Here is a 21,151-nt window from a genome sequence, read left to right on the forward strand (position 1 = left end):
CATACCTGATTGTTTTCACAGCTTCCTCATCTCTTTCCACATCAAGATCAGATGGATCCAAGAAGAACATTTTATCTTCTGGAGGAGATGGCTCTTCTGTGTCATCCAAGCCCCGGCTACCATCACTATTCATGTCACTGCTATCAATGTCCATTGGTATATCTGTATCTGCTCCCAGACTGGAAGGTTCTGGCAAAGTTTTAAATGAATTCAGAGCTTTATTTTAATGGGAGATCAATATGTCTGAAGAGAAAGAGTTTCTAAAATGTGAGAAAAAAAGCTTTAAAATGCTTAATGAAAATCTAGGAAAATATCTTTATGATTCAAGACAAAATAGTATTTGAGGAAGATATAAAATTCACACACCATAAGACAGAAAATTAATTTAATTAATTAGAATTTAAATCTCTATATGTCAAAAGATACTAAAAGCAGAGAAAAAGATTAGCCATCACTATTGTATGTTGGGTTGAGTGGTCTTCCACAAATGTCCAAAGCAATTTGTTAGAGAAAGAGTAAGCAGAATGTTCAAAAACTGGTGTAGTACAATTGGGTAACCTACATGCACAAAGGTGAAACTGGACGTCTTTTTTAAACCAAATACAAAAAGTGGATCACAGGTCTAAATGTAACAACTAACCCTATAAAATTCTTAGAAGAAAACACAAGAGTCAATCTTTGTGACCTTGGGTTATCCCAGCCTTCTGACAGAACACCAAAAACCTAAGTGATAAAAGAAAAAATAAATTGGACTTGATTTTGTGCTGCAAATGATACCTCAAGAAAGTAAAAAGACAGCCCAAAGAAGAGGAAAAGTATTTACATATATCAGAGACCTCTATCTCAAATATTTAAAGAACACTTACAACTCAATAATAAATAAATAACCAGTTAAAAACGCAAAAAACAGGAATAATAGATATTCCTCAAAGCAGATGTAAAAACGGCCCACAGACATGTGAAAAGATGCGCCTATCAATTAGCCATCAGCGAAATGCAAATCAAAACGATAACGAGCTATCACTTCACACTCACTAGGATGGCAACAGCCAAAATGACGGACAAGAACAAGTGGGGGCGAGCATACGGAGCAATCTGAATCCTCACACATGCTGGCGAGAAGGTAAAATATATAGCTGCTCCGGGAAACAGTCTGGCAGTCCTCCTCCAAATGTTAAACACAAAGCTATCATATGACTCAACAATTCCACAACCAGGTATCTGCCCAAGTGAAATAAAAACATATGTCCACAGAAACTGTACTCAAATGTTCATAGCAGTATTCACTATAGCCCCGAAGTGGATACAACTCTAATGTCCATCAGCTGATAAATAAAATGTGATATATTCATGCACAGGAATGTTATTCATGACAAAGCAGAAGGTAGTATTGTTACAACATGGATGAACCCTGAAAACATGAAGGTATGTGAGACAACACCAGACCGAAAAGACTACAAATTATATGATTTCATTTATATGAAATGTCTAGAATAGAAAGACCCATAGAGATACAAAGTTGATGGCAGCTGCCAAGGGCTGGTGGGGAAGAGTGAGTCGTGACTACTGGAGTGTATGCGGTTTCTTTTCAGGGTGATGAAAATGTCCCACCATTGGACTGTAATGACAGCTGCCTAATTTTGTGAATAAACTAAATGTATCAAATACAAAAATTATCTCAATAAAGCTACTTAAAAAAATGATAAGCCACAACTGAGAGAAGGTATTTGTGTCAACTATAACTGACAAAGAATTATTAGGTACAATTATCAACAACTCCCTGCAAATCAATAACAAACACAAAAGTGGACAAAACATGTGAACAGGTAATTTACCGGGGAAAAACCCCGAAGTAACCAGTCACCATATGAAAGATGCGCAAATTCATTAGTATACAAATGTACTGTAAAATCAATATAAATAGTATTTGATACCCATTTGTCAAACAGTAGAAAAGTACAAAAATAAATCTAGAGAAGACTTTGGTTCTATAGAAAAACCACACTTATTCATTTATTTCACAAATGAGAAAACCAATCATGTTATCAATGGTATTAAATAGCAACCATAAAAATCATGCCATTAAAGAAAAAGTTAAAGTCTTAAGAAATTTAATTTCTGTTCCTTATGTTTCTCCTCCTATAAAACTTGTATTTAATTTTTACCAGTCATGTAAATGTTAAAGAAAAATTATGCTTAGTATCATTTCTTCTTCCTTCCAAAAAGGTAATCACTACAATTAATATAATTTTGAAAAGAGGAAAACAAACAAACAAAACGACAGCAGGCAAGGGTGTCTAGGGAAAGACTGATAGAGAGAGTGAGGCAGTATAATGTGTTCTAATGACCGTGGACTCAGGGGGACCAGATCATGTGGGTTCGAATCCCAACTCTAAGTTTCTGGCTACACTTCTCCGGCAAGTTATTTAATGTCTTTGTGCCTAAGTTTACTTATCGGTAAGTACATAACTCAAAGGGCTGTTCTTAGATTTAAATGTCAATATATGTAAAGAGTGTGGAACAGTGCCTGGTACACACAGGCAGTCAGTAAGTACTAGAACTATGAAAACATCTAGGGACAACAGCAGGCTGTTAAAGTCTCTTTTGTCTAAGATGGAAGAGAACATGCAGCACAACTGGCAATATCAGACGACAAAGTGGTAGTGGTTAAAGGAAAAATGGGAAGGCATAATGACTAATAAAAGTGTACCATTATTAAATAAAGTCAAAGTTAAGAAACAAAGTAAACAAAATAAAATATGCAAATATAACCTTATACAAAGATAATACACAAAAGAATTGTGGCCTTTTCTGATCTCTTATGGAAATTAAGAAAAAGAATTTTACCTCCATTGAAAGTAACCTCTCCAAGGCAGTCTCTTGGTACTTTTGATGCACAGCGTTTATGGCAGTTGAACTTACAATCTGAAATCAAGTTTTTGACTGATTAATTTATGTAATATGTCAGGCAGTATCAGATATGGTTAGACACTTTTTAAAGTTTTCCTTTACTAAGAACTCAAGTCCGGGAATAAAGGTCTGGTTTCAAATTCTGATGCCACCTCTTAATGGGTAATATAACTCCTCAGGGCTCAGTTTATTTTTTTGTTTTAAATTTCAGTTAGTTAATGTAGTATAATAGGAGTTTCAAGTGTGCAATATAGTGATTCAACAGTTCCATACATCGCAAGTGCCCTCCTTAATCCCCATCACCTAGTTCACCCCCCCCACCACGCCCCCCACCACTCATAGCCATCAGTCTGTTCTCTATAGTTAAGCGTCTGTTTCTTGGTTTGTCCCTCTCTTTTTTCTTCTCTGCTCATTTTTATTTCTTAAATTCTGCATGAGTGAAATCATATGGTATTTGTCTTTCTCTGACTGACCTATTCCACTTAGCATAATTCTCTCTAGCTCCATCTAGCAAGTGGCAAGATTTCATTTTTTATGGCTGATTAATATTCATTGTGTGTGTGTGTGTAAGTATATACACACTACATCTTCTTTATCCATTCATCAATTGATGGACACTTGGGCTGTTTCCTTAAATTGGCTATTAAAAATAATGCTTCTATAAGCATCAGGGTGCACATATCCCTTTGAATTAGTAGTTTTGTCTTCTTTAGGTAAATACCTAGTAGTGGAATTGCTGGATCACATTTTTAACTTTTTTTTTTTTTTTACATTTTTAACTTTTAACTCTTTTAAACTTTTTGAGGAAACTCCATACAGTTTTCCAGAGTGGCTGTATCAGTTTGCATTCCCACCCCTGAAAGTGCAGAGTTTCCCTTTCACCACAACCTGGACAACACCTGTTGTTCCTTGTGTTGTTGATTTTAGCTATTCTGAGGTGATAACTCATTGTAGCTTTTTCATGTCTCTGATTAGTGATGTTTAGCATCTTCTCATGTTGTCTGTTAGCCATCTGTATCTCTTCTTTCGAAAAGTGTCTGTGTCTTCTGCCCATTTTTAATTGCATTATTCATTTCTGGGGTGTTGAATTGTGTAAGTTCTTATATACTTTGGGTACTAACTCCTTATGGGGTACATCATTTGTGAATATCTTCTCTCATTCCATAGGTTGCTGCCTTTTGGTTTTGCTGATTATTTCCTTTGCTGTGCAGAGCTTTTTATTTGATGTAGTCTTTTTTTTTTTTTTAAGATTTTATTTATTTGACAGACAGAGATCATAAGCAGGCAGAGAGAGAGGAGAAAGCAGGCTCCCCGTGGAGCAGAGAGCCCGATGCGGGGCTCGATCCCAGGACCCCGGGATCATGACCTGAGCTGAAGGCAGAGGCTTGTAACCCACTGAGCCACCCAGGCGCCCCTGATGTAGTCTTAATAGTTTATTTTTGCTTTTGTTTCCTTTGCCTCAGGAGACACATCTACAAAAGTTGGGACGGTTGATGTCAGACATTACTGTCAGACATCTATGGTTTCAGGTCTCACATTTAGGTCTTTAGTCCACTTTGACTTTATTTTTGTATATGGTGAAACAGAATGGTCTTATTTTCCCAACACCATTTGTTAAAGAGACCTTTACCCATTGGATAGTCTTTCCTGTTTTGTGATGATTAACTGACCATATAGTTGTGGGTTCATTTCAGGGTTTTCTATTCTGTTCCACTGATCTATCACCATTGATTGGCAGGGAAGAGAAATCGCACCAGTCAGCTCCTACGTTGCCAGGGAGGTCCCTCATAAATGCTGCCTCTCGGGGGCAAGCTCTGAGAACAAATAATCTCCTCGCTGTGTGTCCCAGGCACTCTTCAGATCACTGTTTCCAAAGTGTGTCCCTGGGGTTGTATGCTTGCTTCTCCAGGAGCAGCCCTGATGCCTCGAGATTCCCTGATGTCTCTAGACTCTCTTGGAGTCCAGGCCACTGACACTTAAAACTTCGGGCTTAAAGCCCCTCTGGCTGCAAGAACCCATCTTGCTTTCCAAGCCAATGGATGGGGAAACATTTTTGTTGTGCGTTCCCGAGTGCTCTTCTCTTGCCCCTCTCTGTGACCATGGGTCCCCTCTCTTCTGCAGCAACAAGCATGCATTTCTCCTCTAAACCATGTCCTGCACTTCCTACCTTCATTGTGGCCTCTACTCTACATTTAGTTGTGGAGTTTGTTCTTACCATGCTTCAGGTAGATTTCTGGGGTATTTAGGACGCTTTGATAGTTAGTTATATTCAAGGGATGAGCTGAGTCTAGGGTCCTCCTACTCTGCCACCATCTTCCCCACTTGTACCATGGCTCAGCTGGTCTCTTTAATGAAGCTAATACTATTCATATGACACATTGCCCAAATGCTGCTGGCAGCACCATGTCTCCTTCCCTTACCTCACATTCATCTTTCCATGTTCCCCTTAAGAGTTTCTCAGGCTGCCTACTTTTCCAATATATGTCAAGCACTTGCTCGACGAGTTCCTAATTAGTGAGGCCTGGTGCATATGCAGAAGAGAGACTGAGATTCTACAAGCTTTTGTTAGGAATTAATAAGGGCTTTCCCATACAGCCTTATATGGAAGGACTGTGCTTCTCATGCACAGGATCACTCACCATTATGAATGGTTCTCTTCAGCCTGCAAGAACTTCAGAGTTGATAGCACTGCAGATGAGTGTCAGGTATAAGCTGTTCAATACTACCCTTAACTCAGTAGTTCTCAAACTGTGGTTCCCAGACCAGCAGCATCAGCATTATTAAGAACTTGTCAGAAATGTAAATTCTTGTGCCCCACCCCAAACCTATTATATTAGCAGCTCTGGGAGTAGGGCTGAGAACTGTATTTTAATAAGTATTTTTAAGGTGACACCAAAATTGAGACCCACGCTATAACTATTGTCTATTACCACCTTCCACCTTGGAAATACACCTACCAGAAAATTCTGGATAAAATTAATTCCAAGTCCTGACTCAGAATGATCTTTTAATCCTTGTGACTCAAGAAAATTCTGGGTATCATACCAATGGCATAAGAAAAAGTCCCATGATTACTAATTTGGTGGATGACAAAACTTGTATTAAATAACACTGTCTTTTTAAATGAAATGGCCTAGAAAAAGTGATATATGATAGTAATATTAATATATTCCATATATCTTAAATAACTGTTGTGCTTTTTATCTCATGAGGTTTTACAAATTGTGACAATAACACAACTTCTATTTTCCCCCTGAAAATGTAGAGCCAAATGTGTGGCCTACCTGAGCAAGTATGTACCTTCAAATGGCAGGCATGATTATTTCTCTGTACTCCTACTCATGGTTTTTTTTTTTTTTTTTTAGATTTTACTTAAATTTAAGTTAGTTAACATATGGGTATACTATTAGTTTCAGGGGTAGAATTTAGTGATTCATCAGTTGCATAGAACATCCAGTGCTCCTTACATCAAGTGCCCTCCTGCCTACTCATGTTTTTATTAACTTATGTTTTCTTGTATTAAATATATGCTTTCAAGCTGCCTTAAAGTTTTAATATAACAAAGAAGAAAACAAACAGGTAAATGAATGAATGAATACTGCTCTTGAAACTGTTTTCTCAAATGATTCAGAGTAACTGTTTAAACTTTCTTTCTTAGCTTGACAAGGTGAATGAAAATGACTGTTTTACTTTTTTTTTTTTTTAAGATTTTATTTATTTATTTGAGAGACAGTGTACAAGAGAGGTAGAGAGGGAGACTCCCTGCTGAGCAAGGCCCCTGATGCAGGGCTAGATCCCAGGACCCTGAGCCTGAGCCAAAGGGCAGACACTTAGCCAACTGAGGCACTGAAGCTTTTAAATATCTTAAAAGCTACTTTTTAAGTACTTTAATTTATATCACAAAAATACAGAAGTCACTGAAATAAGTGATTGTTTTGGATTGATAATTAAAATAGCTTACCTATATAAAAATATATGTATTTCTGAACCAATATAAACACAAAACATTATTCTTTTAGAGTTCTAAGAAATTAAACCAATAACCCGGTGCAGAGTTAACTGATTTCAAAATTCATTAATCTACATATTTATTTTAGGTCCTCCATAAAATACTGTACTACACTGCATATGGTTCTAGAATGTTTCTGTTCTGCTCAACAGAGCAACACTATTTACAACCTTTACTAAGATTATCTGTTGGCTGGAGTTTGCACATCTGTTATTAATGTTCTTTCCCAAAACATTCCTTAGCGACTGCTTGCCAATACACTTTGGTGTTGATATTTTAAGGTCTTAATTTATATATTAACTCATACTCAAAAGTAAGCTGTTGAAATAAAATTTCAACATTTAATTATGCCTGCCTGGGAGTTATCAAATACCTGGCAACAAAGGCACAACATGTTCTCTATCTCATGTTCTCCTATGTTGCCAAGAGAAGTTTTCTTCTATACTTGAGTTAAATTTATGTACAATTACTCTACTCTGTGTTATAAATAGGTTGGTTTATTGCTACAAAGACCTCAACTCTAATGTTTTATTTAAATAAAACTATGTAATTCAATTCCACAACTTCATCTATTATATAAAAAGTATGATACCAAGAACTGTTAAAATAATCACATAAAAAATAAGTACATAGGATGATAGGTTACTCATATTGCATACTGGCTCAATAATAAATAAGACATTTTAAACTCTGGTTTAAACTCTACTTTTGGTTTTCACTATATTGTATAGCACTGTTGTGAAGAAGATATGAGACAAAAAGGTAAAATCATCTTTAAAAAGCACAAAACATTACACAACTGCAGGAAAATATATTCCATTATTCTATCGAAAACCTGGTTCATTAAGAGATGTTTCTAGAGTACTTTGATAGTGTTCTGGGTTTTATTCCAAATATGGATAATCCCTATCACAATTCCAGTGGCTTCTATTATATTCTTACTATTTCAGTGTGATACCAATTTGGAGTAACAGTTTTGGTACAGGTCTCCTAGCTACATAATTAAAACAAAAACAATAAAACTCTTGTAATAGGTTTGTTTGCATGTATGAATATTTAAAGGAAAGAGGAAAGCATTATTTTATATTTTGGGTAGCATCTGGCTCTGAAATCAGAAAGACTTAAGCTCAAATATCTGCTTACCTTCTTACTAACTATCCCATATTGGCTCGTGTTAAGCAACCATATCTTATAGATCCAAATTCTAGTTTTTCTGTTTACATCCTAACTTTTCTGCAGCATAATTCCTGGCACATAGTATATTTACTGCAGAGAGCAGTTGTTAATAAATATGTATGTATGGGCAGGCATGTATTGTCTTATTTTTTTGACAGAGACACAGTGAGAGAGGGAATACAAGTAGGGGGAGTGGGAGAGGGAGAAGCAGGCTTCCCGCCTAGCAGAGAGCCCGATGCGGGGTTCGATCCCAGGACCCCAGGATCATGACCTGAACCGAAGGCAGACATTTAACGACTGAGCCACCTAGGCACCCCTGTATTGTCCTTTTTGTTAACAACTAGGAAACCAATTTCTTTGCCTAATGCTTCTGAAATAAATATTTTGAACCAAATTTGCTAATGAAAATATATGAATTGTACTTAAGAAAAACAACCAATCCTACCTTTACACTGCATTCCTTGGCGAAAGAGGCCTTTCAGTAACCGCTTGCAGTACTGACATATTGTGGGACGGGTGTAAGAGTGAACAGCAAATGTGTGTGGAACTTTTACTCTGCACATTACCATCTTTTCCATCCAGATTGGGCGACCACTCCAAGAAGGAATTCTCTTACTTGGTTCTTGGTGAACATGTGACTAAAACATGAGTAATTTTCATAAGTATAAGTCAAAATTAAAAACACAGTATTAAGAGCAGGACTTGACCACAAAAGTCGTTTATATTGGACATCAAAGCCAAGAATCTAAAAATGCACATCTCAGCAGTTTCCTCTGGAAGCTTAACTTACCAACACTTGAATGTGAACACTGTGGATTTTTTGATATTATTTATGCTAAAAAAAAAGTTTTCCTCTTCACATACGTATATTCATTTTCTTGAATGTGCCTTTTGCTAGGCACATACCGCATTTTACAGATAGAATGAACTTATGACATATTTAAATCCCTTGAAAAACATTACCGAGAAATTAATCATAGGAAAACTAAATTCAGAAAGTGTTATTATTACTCATGTTGAATTACTGAACATGTCTGAAAATATTTTGAAACAAATCTTGGTTTTTCAAATTTATTTTTATAAATTCTAAAATGTTTGTTAAAAACTTTAGTCTAATTAATGATGATGAAAAAAAATGGCAGATACAAATGAGCCCAGGACTTATGCTTTAGGACGTTCCTTGATATTTAAGTATTTTCTAGTTATTTGGGCCTTTTCCCCTAGATAAGCAAAAAGGAATATTAAAGGTGTTGATTCAAAATTTTTGTGTAACCTAAGGGATAACTAGATATTTGTAGCTATGGTACTTTCTATATATACAAAAGAAATAAATTAAATTACAGGCCAGTTCAATATGATCCATGCCATTCACTCAACCTTCACTGATTATTATATTATAGGCCAAACCCGACACTTTGTATCACAGAAGCAAAAATGTATGAAGTACAGTCCATGTTCTCAAGCACAAAATACCTAACAACCATCTAGATGCATTAAACATTTTGCTGTAGCTGCTTGCACCTTCACTGCCAGAACTGAGATCCTGAGATCTTTCTTATGCCTTCCATAACTAGTAATGTCTGTAGCCCAGAGAAGTTGAATCAGTCTACAAAGGTATGTTCAACCAATAAAAGGAAAAGAAGCCAGAAGCAACTAAGAGACAGAAGTGTATGAAAGAAGTGAAGGGAAGAAAGGGGGAAATAAAGGCTTTTTGGAAGAAAGCAGGAAGGCAGAAAAGAAGAATAAAGGACATACAAATGGAAGAAAGCATTATAAAAAAGAACATAAATACAGTCTCTGATGGATGGTTTTTCACTAATGTGTTTCCATAAATGTTCTAAAACAAATTATGAAGCAGTTTAATATAAGAAAAGTTAAAAAAGAAGGCTAAAACCCAAGCCAAACTTGCTTGCCTGCTTCAGCTCCTCAAGGTCTCCTGCTCTGGTCTGGCTCACCCTTCTATCAGGCAGCCAGGTACAGAGCACCTTCAGCAAAATAAGCACCACAGTGATCCTGCAAAGCTAATCAAGAAGCCAGCAAGAACCAGAAACAGATGTTGTAGGCTTTTGTTCATCCCTGGGTCCCTATTCTCAACACTCTGTTCTTGCTCCTGCTTCTACCACTTTTGGTTTGTCTTAAGTTTCAAACATACAAGACGGAATAAGATTGATTTTGCCAGTCATCATCAAATATATAGGATACCCTGGCAAGGCAGAACTTTCCTAACAGATCCCTTCATATGCTAATGGCCAGCTGGTGACTCACTGCCTTTTGTCAGATCCTCCTGGGACTGGGTATTAGGGACATGGTACACAGTATGTATGCAAGGAACTATACATGGGACTGCAGTTATAGCAACCACCTAATTTTTCATGTCTAGTACAAGCAGTAGTTTAAATATGAAAAACAGGCTCAAAGATTAGTATTACTAAGTCCTAGTATCAAAATCAAGATCTAGCCCTCAATCTTCTACAGAGAAGTCCAGTGATTCTTAATCTTTCCCCAACTCAACACACCTGGGCATATGCTACAATTTCATTAATGACTGTGGTTTACTACTCTGTGGAATGAGGAAGGCAGGAAAAGTATGGAAGACTGAACCAGAATTTGGAGGAAGGAGGGCATTGGTAAAATTACCTGGAGCATTTGGTGAAAATGGGACCACTGAGATTAGAGTAACTAGAGTTGAAAGTACTTCTCTTGCCTTGCTTTAATGGTCCCTCTTTACAAACTATTAAATTCTTATTTCTTATTAATGTGTAGCCAGAAATTCTCTAAAAGTGATCAAATTATTTCCACAGTGTGAGTTTCAACTAATATTTTCTGAAGTGAACATTTGCTCACAAAAACTTTGTAACAAAGGCAATAAAAGCATGTAAAGGGGCAATTCCCTAATTATATATGTTTCACTTTGGAATATTATTCAATGAAAAAAATACCCCTACTTTTATGCACACAATTAGCCCCAACAGTTTCTTTCTACCTTGATTCTGTCCTGTCTTGGCCCCTTGGACATTTGCCCAAATGTGCTTCTAGGAATATTCCCCTTTCTCTCATCTCCAAAGAGCCATCACTGAATTCTTGTCTCTCCAATCTTAGTAGTCCTGTTGTAACCAAATTCAGTGAAAAGCCTATCTTCTGTGCTCCTCCCTCTCTTTACTTGCTTCCCTTTAGACTGACTGCAGATACTCTAACGGAAACTGCCTTCTTACATGTAAATGATGACAACCTCAGAATCAGATTCAGAAGTTTTTATTCCCAACTGGCCTTTTTCAAGCTTATATCAGAGGTCAGTGAAGGTTAATATCGTGACCACTCAGAAACTTTCCTTCCTCATTCCTCATCTATAAAATGAAGATAGAAGCTGCCTACGTTCTAAGACTGTCATGAAGATGACATGAGAAAATACAAGTACAGCATCCAGCATGAAGCCTGCCACACAGAATTTAGGAGGCTCTTACCATGTGGCAATTTGGAGTTAGTTCTTCTCTCACTTTGGTTCAGATCAAGGTTGTAATCATTTCCTCATTGCTGTCTCCTCTATTCCTTTAGAGTATCCTCTTTTTCTACTCTCCCTTCCCTCTAATTTTCCTCTGTGAGCTCTTCTTTACTGTACCTTCTTCCTTTTTAAGACTGAATACTTGGACTGATAAAAGCGAACTTTTTTGAGAAATGATTTCTACTCGTTCTGAAATACTCTGCACAACCTAACCAACACAAACATATCACTCTATTTTCTTCTACTTCCCTAAGGAATTTTCATCTTCAGGATAAAATATAAACTAATGAATTAAAACTTAATACATTATTCACTTGCTCTGTCCTGCTATTTCCTAATCTAGTATTACTCATCTGGGGTAGCTGGCATCTCAGCATCATTTGTGGGACTCTTAAAAAAATCTATCTCTATCCTACGGACCTCACTCCTAAGTTTCCTATGCAGTTCACCTATAAAATGTACCAACTTTTCAATTACCAGACTTCCCAAACTCTTGCATATGTTTATAATAACTCTTTGCTCCCAGTTCGTTGTATCATAGCCTTCTTGTTTTCTAAGGTAAACACCTCACATCAGGGCTAAACAACATGGAAACATGGGATTTTTGTGAAAGAATTTCAGATGCTTTTATTCTGATGCCTCAATATAGCAAAACCTTGTGACTAGGATATCAGGACAATAGCCCAAAGGCTTGATTTGCCATTAATTTATGGAAGACCAAGGAGGTTACAGAAACAACTAAATTATAAGAGTGCAATCTACGGATAGAAGTCACTTTAAGTACTAGCAAATAAACAAGCAAGTTATTTTTTCTTCCCTGATCTACTGTTTTACTCTTGAGAGGTACAACATATTAGGAAAAAAAATCAATAACCTAAAAAAAAATCAGATTTGGATTTAATTCTAATGTTGCTTACCAATTTGTTCTGTGACTTGAGTCAAGTTACTACTTGACCATTATGAGTCTCAACTGTCTCATTATGTACACATCTACTAAGATATCTCACTGGAATATTGTGAGGATCAATATGTTCATTCATTACTCACTGAATACTTACTAATTACAAGGTATTGTGCTGGGCATGGTAGGGCACACAAACACATGAGCACTGTCTTTTTTTTTTTTTAACAGAGAGAAATCACAACTAGGCAGAGAGGCAGGCAGAGAGAGAGGAGGAAGCAGGCTCCCCGCGGAGCAGAGAACCCGATGTGGGGCTCGATCCCAGGACCCTGGGATCATGACCTGAGCCGAAGGCAGAGGCTTTAACCCACTGAGCCACCCAGGCGCCCCAGCACTGTCTTTTCTAAACAGATCATAAATTCCTTGAGGACACTATGATATTAAGTTAGAATGTTATACAAACCATTAGTGAGGTTTGAAAAGTGGTTTGGCATTCAGCAAATAAAATAACTTCTAGCTGTTGAGATAGATCTGGAAAAAGCATGTAGGAGGGACACCAATAAAAGCAAAGGTATACGGAGCAACGGTGTGTTCAGGGAATGTTGAATAGAACAGACTGCTGGGGGCGGGGAGGGCAGAATGTTGGAAATATAGGATATATAAAGGCTTCCTAGTGGGGAGTGATGTAATCAGAGTTGTGTATGAAGCTGTAGTGAAATAAAATGATCGGGCTCTTGTATGTAAGATGAAGTGAAGTATGGGAACCAGAAGCTAGACACTGGTAAGGAGGCTAATGCAGTGGTCCAAGTGATAATGTGGTTCCAAAGTAGATAAAAGGCAATTCATTACTATTAGTAACCTCTGTCTCCAGTAATACATGTTAAGTTTTTCAAGGGTAGGAATGTGAGTAGTCTTTAGTACATAATTTATATTCTGGGATGATGTCATATATCCTTTAGAAACATAAGGAATAAGTAGTAAAATGCTCTTTTATTGCCTTAAAACACATACCTCTTCTGTGGGAAGGGCTACATATTCAGTCTGTAGAAGTCTTGGAACTGAGAGGCCAGGTCCTGGCAGAGATACATTTGACAGACGTCTCTTTCTTACTCCACTGCAATTATTTGGAATCTTGAAGGCACATCGTTTATGATAATTTAATCCACAGCCTAAATATATTTTAAGGGTAAAAAAAAGAATAGATCAAAGAAACTTTAGGGACGCCTGGGTGGCTCAGTCGTTAAGCATCTGCATTCAGCTCAAGTTATGACTGCAGGGTCCTGGGATTGAGGCCCACATCAGGCTCCTTGCTTAGTAGGGAATCTGCTTCTCCCTTGCCTGCTGCTCCCCTGCTTGTATGTGCATTCTCTCTGACAAATAAATAAAATCTTTAAAAAAATTTTTCTTAATTTTAATATATAAGTATTTATATATTAAAGTTTTAATTATATAATTTTAATTATAATATATTTATAGTATATTCATATACATAATTATAAAAGTATATTTATAATATATAATCACACATTATAATTTTAATTATAAATTTTTATAATATATTTATATATAATTTACATATTATAAATTATAAAGTTTATGATATATTTCTATAATTATAAGAATTTTTAATAATTTTAAATAATTTTATGACATATAAATACATATTTATATATAATAATATATAAAGTATGTTATATAAAAAAATACATGCTTCTTTTATTTAATTTCTTTTTTTGGGCAGCAATAGTTATCCTAATTGAGAACCTAGATGACAAGCTAAGTGAAGCCAAAAAATTCAATACAAATTATTGGGCTCCATACAACTAACTGAACCAGAAATTCTGAGGATGGGTCCTAGCAAAGTATGCTTTAACAAGTCCTTGTGGTGATTCTGATACTTGGCAAAGTTTGAGAACAACTAACTTAAATACCAGCAAACTGTGGACTGTATACTAAACCCTCCCCATGACATGTGAAAGTTACATGAAATCCAAATTTCAGTGTTCATAATTCATTTTATTGAAATGCAGCATGCTCCTCATCTCTTTTCATCTTGTTTATAGCTTTCAGGGCACACAGAGTTAAGTAGTTGTGGCTGAGACTATTAGCCAACAAAACTTAACATATTTAGTTTTTGGCCCTTTACAGAAAAACTTTAATGATTCTCCACCTTAAATACTTAGAGGACTCAGAAATGTGCACCTGACTCCTGTGACAATTTTAATTCAGAAAAACAGATCTGTCCAATTCTAAACCCTAGTTACCACCTAGTCACCAACTAAGGATCTTTTTTTTTTTAAGATTTTATTTATCAGAGAGAGAAAGCACGTGCACGTGCACACATGCACAAGGCTGGGGGAGGGGCAAAGAAAGAGGGAGAAGCAAACTCCCTGTCAAACAGGGAGCCCAATGCAGGGCAGGATCCCAGGACCCTGAGCTCATGATCTGAGAGGAAGGCAGACACTTAACCGACTGAACCACCCAGGCACCCCAGATCTTATTCTTTCATTAATGATTAGAAAATGCAAATACAAAATCTTATTTCAAATGGTACAAAAACTTAGAACACATACCTTCACACTTCAGTCCTTGACGTACCAATCCCCAGAGCATCTCACCACAATAATCACAAAAAGTGGGAGCTTTATAAGAATGTACGTACAGAGTATGTGGACGAATCTGGAAGTCTTCTACTGTGGCCAAAGCTTTTTAAAAAGAAAAGTAGCCAAATAAGCCCTACATTTGTAACTGCAATGAGATTAAGAATGCTAACCATATTCATTTATGTCAAAGTACACGGAATCTTTTTTCTCTGAAAGCTTCATTTATCATAAAAAATAATTTATCTTCAGCATTTAATATTGTGGTTTTCAAACTATTTCAGGAAGTTTATCAACTCCAAATAATCTGAGCTCCAAAACTAGGTCTTCAGGTCGATATTTCAACCTCCATAAACATATTTAACATAGTGACAAGACCACAAATAGTTGGTAGGTCTGTTTTTACAATTAAAACCTGTTTAACTTATAACACACTGGGAAACAGAACATTAAAGTAAAAAAAAAAAATAAAGGGGGCAAAAAGTAAAAAACGTAAAACTTGTGAAAACTATGGAACTTAATCTCAATGGTAAACACTCTGCATTCCAACTTAGGATCTCAACATAGGTTTTCTGTCTTCTCAATAGTCCCAGTAGTTAAGAAAAAGAGACTCCCCTCCTCTCTGTGAGCAACTGAACAAATAGACACACCCACTGGTAGCCATTCTCTCACCTCCACCTGTAAGTCATTAGTGGATATCCCTGTGTCCTGATGAGCCTGATGAAGGGTCCAGAGCAAAGAAGGAATGGATATGAGTATGACCTCCAGGGAGGACAAGGAGTAAAGCCCTCCTGGAGTGGAGAGAAAGACAGGGATTGGGAAATGTACACATGACGGGGTGGTGGTGTAGATGTATGATTAATGGAGGGGCCAAATGAATGGAAAGGATCAAGGACCAATAAGGAAAGGTGTTGGTAGGGAGGATCTCAAGAACAGGCTGCAGAGATGAGTCTGAGAAGTAGAAAAAATGGCGGCAGGAGTCTGGACTCTTGGCTGGCTTTCCTTTTTTTCTTCCCTTTCTCTTACTCTCTTTTCTCTCTCCTTCTCTCCCTCCCTCCTTTCCTGTCAAACAAGAAGTTCTGCAGGACTACTAGGTGCATTCGTTGTTCTTTCACATTCCCTGCCAACAATCCTGCCCATCTGCTGTTGGATAAAGTCAGAAATAGAAGGACCTAAGGAACAACAAATGGCAAGAGTGGATGAGAGGGAAAGGAAGGAGGTAAGAAAATGCCCATTGAGAACACACAGGGAAGGAGCAATACTGAAATCATGGGAACAATCAGGATCACAGTTTCCTTTTCCACATCTTCATTATTTCTTTTTCTCCTTTCATTTCTGAACCCCAATTCTCTTCTTCTATGCTCTTCACAGAAATGGGGAAAAGAAATTGAATTTCAGTATAATTATTTTATTTCTTTGATTCAAAAAGTATATTCCTCTTCCAGTTCCAATGATAATTCCTGTAGCTTAGGAACATTCGGATAAACAATTCAGGGCTTATTTTCCTACTTTCTCATCTGTGACACAACCTTCCTGAAGGGAAAACTCACAAGGTCACCATTATTATAGATGAAGGAAGTTAAGCAACTTCTTTCACAAAGAAGCACAAAGACTAACTGAACATAGCATTTAGTAGAAAAAATAAGGCTCATTCAAAAAAATTTAAAAAAAAAGGAGTTATTTACTTACCTGAAAGAACAACTTCTACTAGGTCTCCTTCATGTATTTCATCTGCTGAGGTAATCAGCTGCAAAATATTTTCTGAGTTCATGTCATGGCGAAAGAGAAGAATTTTGTCATACATGCCAAAGAATCCACACTCTGGAAACTACAGAAGAAGAGTCCTATATCAGCATACCCATAGGTTTCCATTTTTATGAGTAAATGTCTCAATCTTCTGAAAGAAACTTACATGTGGTTTTTAGATGAACACTGTCTGCTAACAATTCTATTACTATCTAAAAAACAATATCTAAAATATCTAAAAGATGGACTCAAGCATCCTTGGTTCATTTTCAAGTTCAAAAATAGAGCAGTAGGGACTCCTGGGTGGCACAGTGGGTTAAGTCTCTGCCTTGGGCTCAGGTCATGGTCTCACGGTCCTGGGATCAAGCCCCACATTGGGCTCTCTGCTCAGCAGGGAGCCTGCTTCCCCCCGACCCTCTACCTGCCTACTTGTGATCTCTCTGTCAAATAAATAAACAAAATCTTAAAAAAAAAAAAAGAACAGTAAACTTAAATACAATTATTTTTTTAAGCACATTTCTCTTAGAAATATAGGATTTCCTTTTTCAGTTATTGATGGAGACTATAATCTTGAATTTAACTGCTACTCTCTTACATTGCCTGAGATATGCAGTCTTTCCTGTCCTCTAGAACTGAGCTTCCTCTATAGCTACTAGCCACATGCAGCTAAATCAAAATTCGTTAAAATTAAATAAAATGAGAAGTTCAGCTCCTCAGTCACTCTGACCACATTGCATGCACTTAATACTGATTTGTCTATCATTTTGGACTATGAAGATATAGAACACTTTCATCATCACTTTAAACTCTACTGAACGGACCTAGTAGATTAATAATTCCCAAACTACGGTCACAAGAGTATCAATTCCAACATTTTTGACAAATACACCTATGGCCTCCAGCATCTAATACTTTCTTTACTCACTGTAATTATAAATACATGATTTTTATGGTAACTTTCTATTTTTTAAAATATATATATATTTAGTTGAGAGAGAAAGAGGGAGGGAGAGAGCGCAGAAGTGGGAAGGGCAGATGGAGAGGGAGAAAAATTAACAAGCAGATTCTGCACTGAGCATGGAGACTGACATGTGGCTTGATCCCAGTACCCTGAGATCATGACCTGAGACGAAATCAAGAGTTGGACGCTTAACTGACTGCAACACCCAGGGTGCCCGGTAACTTTTTAAAAAACCTTTGACCAGAACAGGAGACTTAAAGAGATCTGTTAACATGCCCTATGTATATTATTTCAAGGCTTCTACACTTTGTGACTACAGAGCTGACACTGTGGGGATTGGCATACCACTAAAATATGAAGGTATGAGGTCTAACAGTTTTTATAGTTCATAAAGTTATTTAAGAGAAAATTTTAAATCTAAATTCTAGTTTAAATTCTAAATCTAATCTAATCTAAATCTAAATCTAATCTAAATCTTAATTCTAAATCAAGATCAAGATCATCTAAAACACCAGTGCCCTGAGAAATGCTGCAGGTATTTCAATTTTCTTCAGTTTATCTCAGATTTGGATACCCTCATTGACTTATTTGGCTCCTCAGAGAATATCCTTTAATGTACTATACAGTATGCCACTAGGCTACACCGAATGGCTTGTATTATGTCACACTAAACCATAACTGCATTTATTGCAGGGATGTTGCTGAGGATATGTTCACTTATTTCAAGAATGGTAGCCCTTCTCCGTGAGGACTCATAAAAGGAATTTCTCTGGTTGGTTCTGTAATATGAACAATCTGCTCATCCAATTAATCACGTTTTCTGTTTACTTCACTCACTGGGAAAAGCAAAGCTAAATTTGTGGCCCACTTCCAACATGAGTTTAGGATCTTACAGCATGTGTTTTAGGTGGAAATGCCTTCTTATTTTCTGAACTTAATTTTCCCATTAAAAATCCTAATATAGGGAAAAAAATCCTAATATAGGTATATGTCTACAAAGGTCTAAAATTTTATAGGAAAATTATTAAAATAAAAAAATTGGAAACAATGATTTAATTAGAAATTTGAGTCATTTTGAATTTTTTTAAACCTGAGTAAATAATGAAAAAGTACAGAAATATTTCGAGTTTTTATAATATCCTACTTTCAACTGAGTTACCAATACTACTAACAAAACTCTACCATATGCTTTAAATATATATCTAACAGTGTAACAATTTTCAATTGAAAAGCTAGGAAGTAAAAATACAGAATCAAAAATATATTTTTATTACATTTTAAAGTTTGAAATTAAAGTTTTATAAAATTTTATTAAGTATTATCAAATTAGACAACATTTAATAGGAATAAAACATCTCCATAAATTAGTTGCAACAGTTCTTATGCATTAAGAACTTAAATATTAATAAAAAGTTTCCAGGGTGCCTGGGTGGTTCAGTCTGTCAAGCGGCTGCCTTCAGCCCTGGTCATCATCCCAGGGTCCTGGGATCAAGCCCAGTATCCCAGTATCCGGCTCACGCTTGGCAGGTGCCTGCTTTACTCTCTCCCTCTGCTTGCCACTCCCCCTGCTTGTTCACACTCTCTCTTCCATGAACAAAATCGTTAAAAAAAAAAAAAATTCCACATCCCATCCTTATATAAAAATGACTAACAAGGGATGCCTGGGTGGCACAGCTGGTTTAGTGTCTGCCTTCAGCTCAGGTCATGATCCCAGAGTCCTGGGATCTACCCTCTACCCCGGCCCCTCCCCTTGCTCCTGTTCACACTCTCTCTCTCTCAAATAAATAAAATCTTAAAAAAAATTTTTTTTGTATGAATAAAACTCATTTTAAAAGTTCCACATTTTTTTTTAATGTCTTCTGACTGCAAGGCATTGTTCCCATTGGTATGTAAAGGCAGACCTCCCCTCCCAGGAGTTTACAATCTAGTAGGAAGATGGCAATAAAACAAATCAATAACATAGTAAAGGAAATACCAAAAATGAAAAATAAAATAAAATTCTAGAAGAAGGGAAAAAAACTTTAACCGGGAATATGGAATGTCACTGTAACAGTGATAAAAAAGGGAAGCGAGGTTTCCATGGGCAGAAAGTGAAAGTGAAAGTATAAAGGTCATAGTTGAGAAAACACATAAATGGAAGAAAGTTAAGTGGACCCCTATGACTGAAGAATGAGGCAAGGGTTGGGGTAGAAAGAGTACAAAAATGCACACAGGAGCCCCATGGAGACTAGACTTCAGAAAGAAACTTGGGAGTCATCAGAATGGGGTGCAGGCATTGCCACCTACCAACTGTAGCACCTTAGATAAGCTGCTTAACCTCCCTATGCTGTTTCTTGTCTATAAATTTGGAGTAACAGCAATACTGGCTTTATCGGGTTCTGGTCAAAATTTATTTATTTAATGACATAAAGTAGTACCATGATCAGTAAATACGAGTGGTTCTTTTTATCTTACATCTAAAAGGGGAGAGACAAAGAATCCCAGAGCAAGGCAGTGACGTGATCAAATCTATATCTTAAAAAGATAATGCTGACATGTAGTAGGGACTAAAACAGGAAGAGACTAGAGCAAGCTCCTAAAGAAGGCTGAAGCTATTGGTCAGGAAAGAGATAGCAGGGTCTGGATTATTCAGTAAGGAGATGGAAAGCAAGACAAGAAGGAACACTTCTCTCTCAAATCTATCTTTGGTAAATTACACGGATCATTAGTATTGTTTTGACCAAGGCAGAAGTCCCAATAACTAAAGAGCTAAATAAACACATTAATGAAAGAAGAAAACATCAAAAAATGTGTGGCTTAGAAAAAAATACATATAAAAGCATCTTGATAAACACATGACTCAGTGAATTCATACTAGCATTATTAAGAAATTGAAGCACAAATAAAAATGACAGGGAGTGTATTAAGAATATTTACTTAAAATAAGCATTTCTGAACCAGGCTGGAAAGCCTTCAGTGATGATAAAAAATGAAGTAATTTTCTAGTCTAGCAAATGTTTACATAAACTATATTCATCTATATGGTTGAGAAATTACAGAGTTCCAAGAGGGGAAAATGTACTAAATAGCTTGTAAAAAATAAATTTCTCCTATTCACAATTATGATTTGTAAGTATGACTTGGTAGGATATTTAGGAATCCTCTGAGGAGTCAGCACAAAATGAAGTAACAGAAAATAGCACCTGAAAAAAAGGCAAGAGACTATTAAACGTTGCCACTGAACATCAGAGAAAAACTGTAGCCAAGTTTTAAAAAACACTATGAAGTCTTGAGACATGGGTATGTTAAATATCTAAAAAGAAGAACCAAGGAAGAAAAAAAAGAAGAAACAAGGAAACAAGGAAATAAA

The 21,151-nt window shown here is 36.5% G+C and overlaps 1 protein-coding gene across 3 annotated transcripts in view; it reads right to left on the reverse strand.

Moving 5' to 3' along the window:
• Positions 1-21,151, reverse strand: part of PRKD3 (protein kinase D3) — a 79,883-nt gene that overhangs the window by 25,142 nt on the left and 33,590 nt on the right. For all 3 annotated transcript variants that reach the window (XM_045979509.1, XM_045979510.1, XM_045979508.1), the window contains 6 exons: positions 16,785-16,923; positions 15,069-15,200; positions 13,507-13,664; positions 8,541-8,733; positions 2,848-2,925; positions 6-189 (listed from right to left, as the gene is read on the reverse strand). In XM_045979509.1, coding sequence (XP_045835465.1) covers positions 6-189; positions 2,848-2,925; positions 8,541-8,733; positions 13,507-13,664; positions 15,069-15,200; positions 16,785-16,923 — 884 coding nt within the window. The remainder of the gene's footprint in view (positions 1-5; positions 190-2,847; positions 2,926-8,540; positions 8,734-13,506; positions 13,665-15,068; positions 15,201-16,784; positions 16,924-21,151) is intronic.

Source organism: Meles meles, chromosome 15, assembly GCF_922984935.1.
Source record: "Meles meles chromosome 15, mMelMel3.1 paternal haplotype, whole genome shotgun sequence".
Taxonomy (NCBI): Eukaryota; Metazoa; Chordata; class Mammalia; order Carnivora; family Mustelidae; genus Meles; species Meles meles.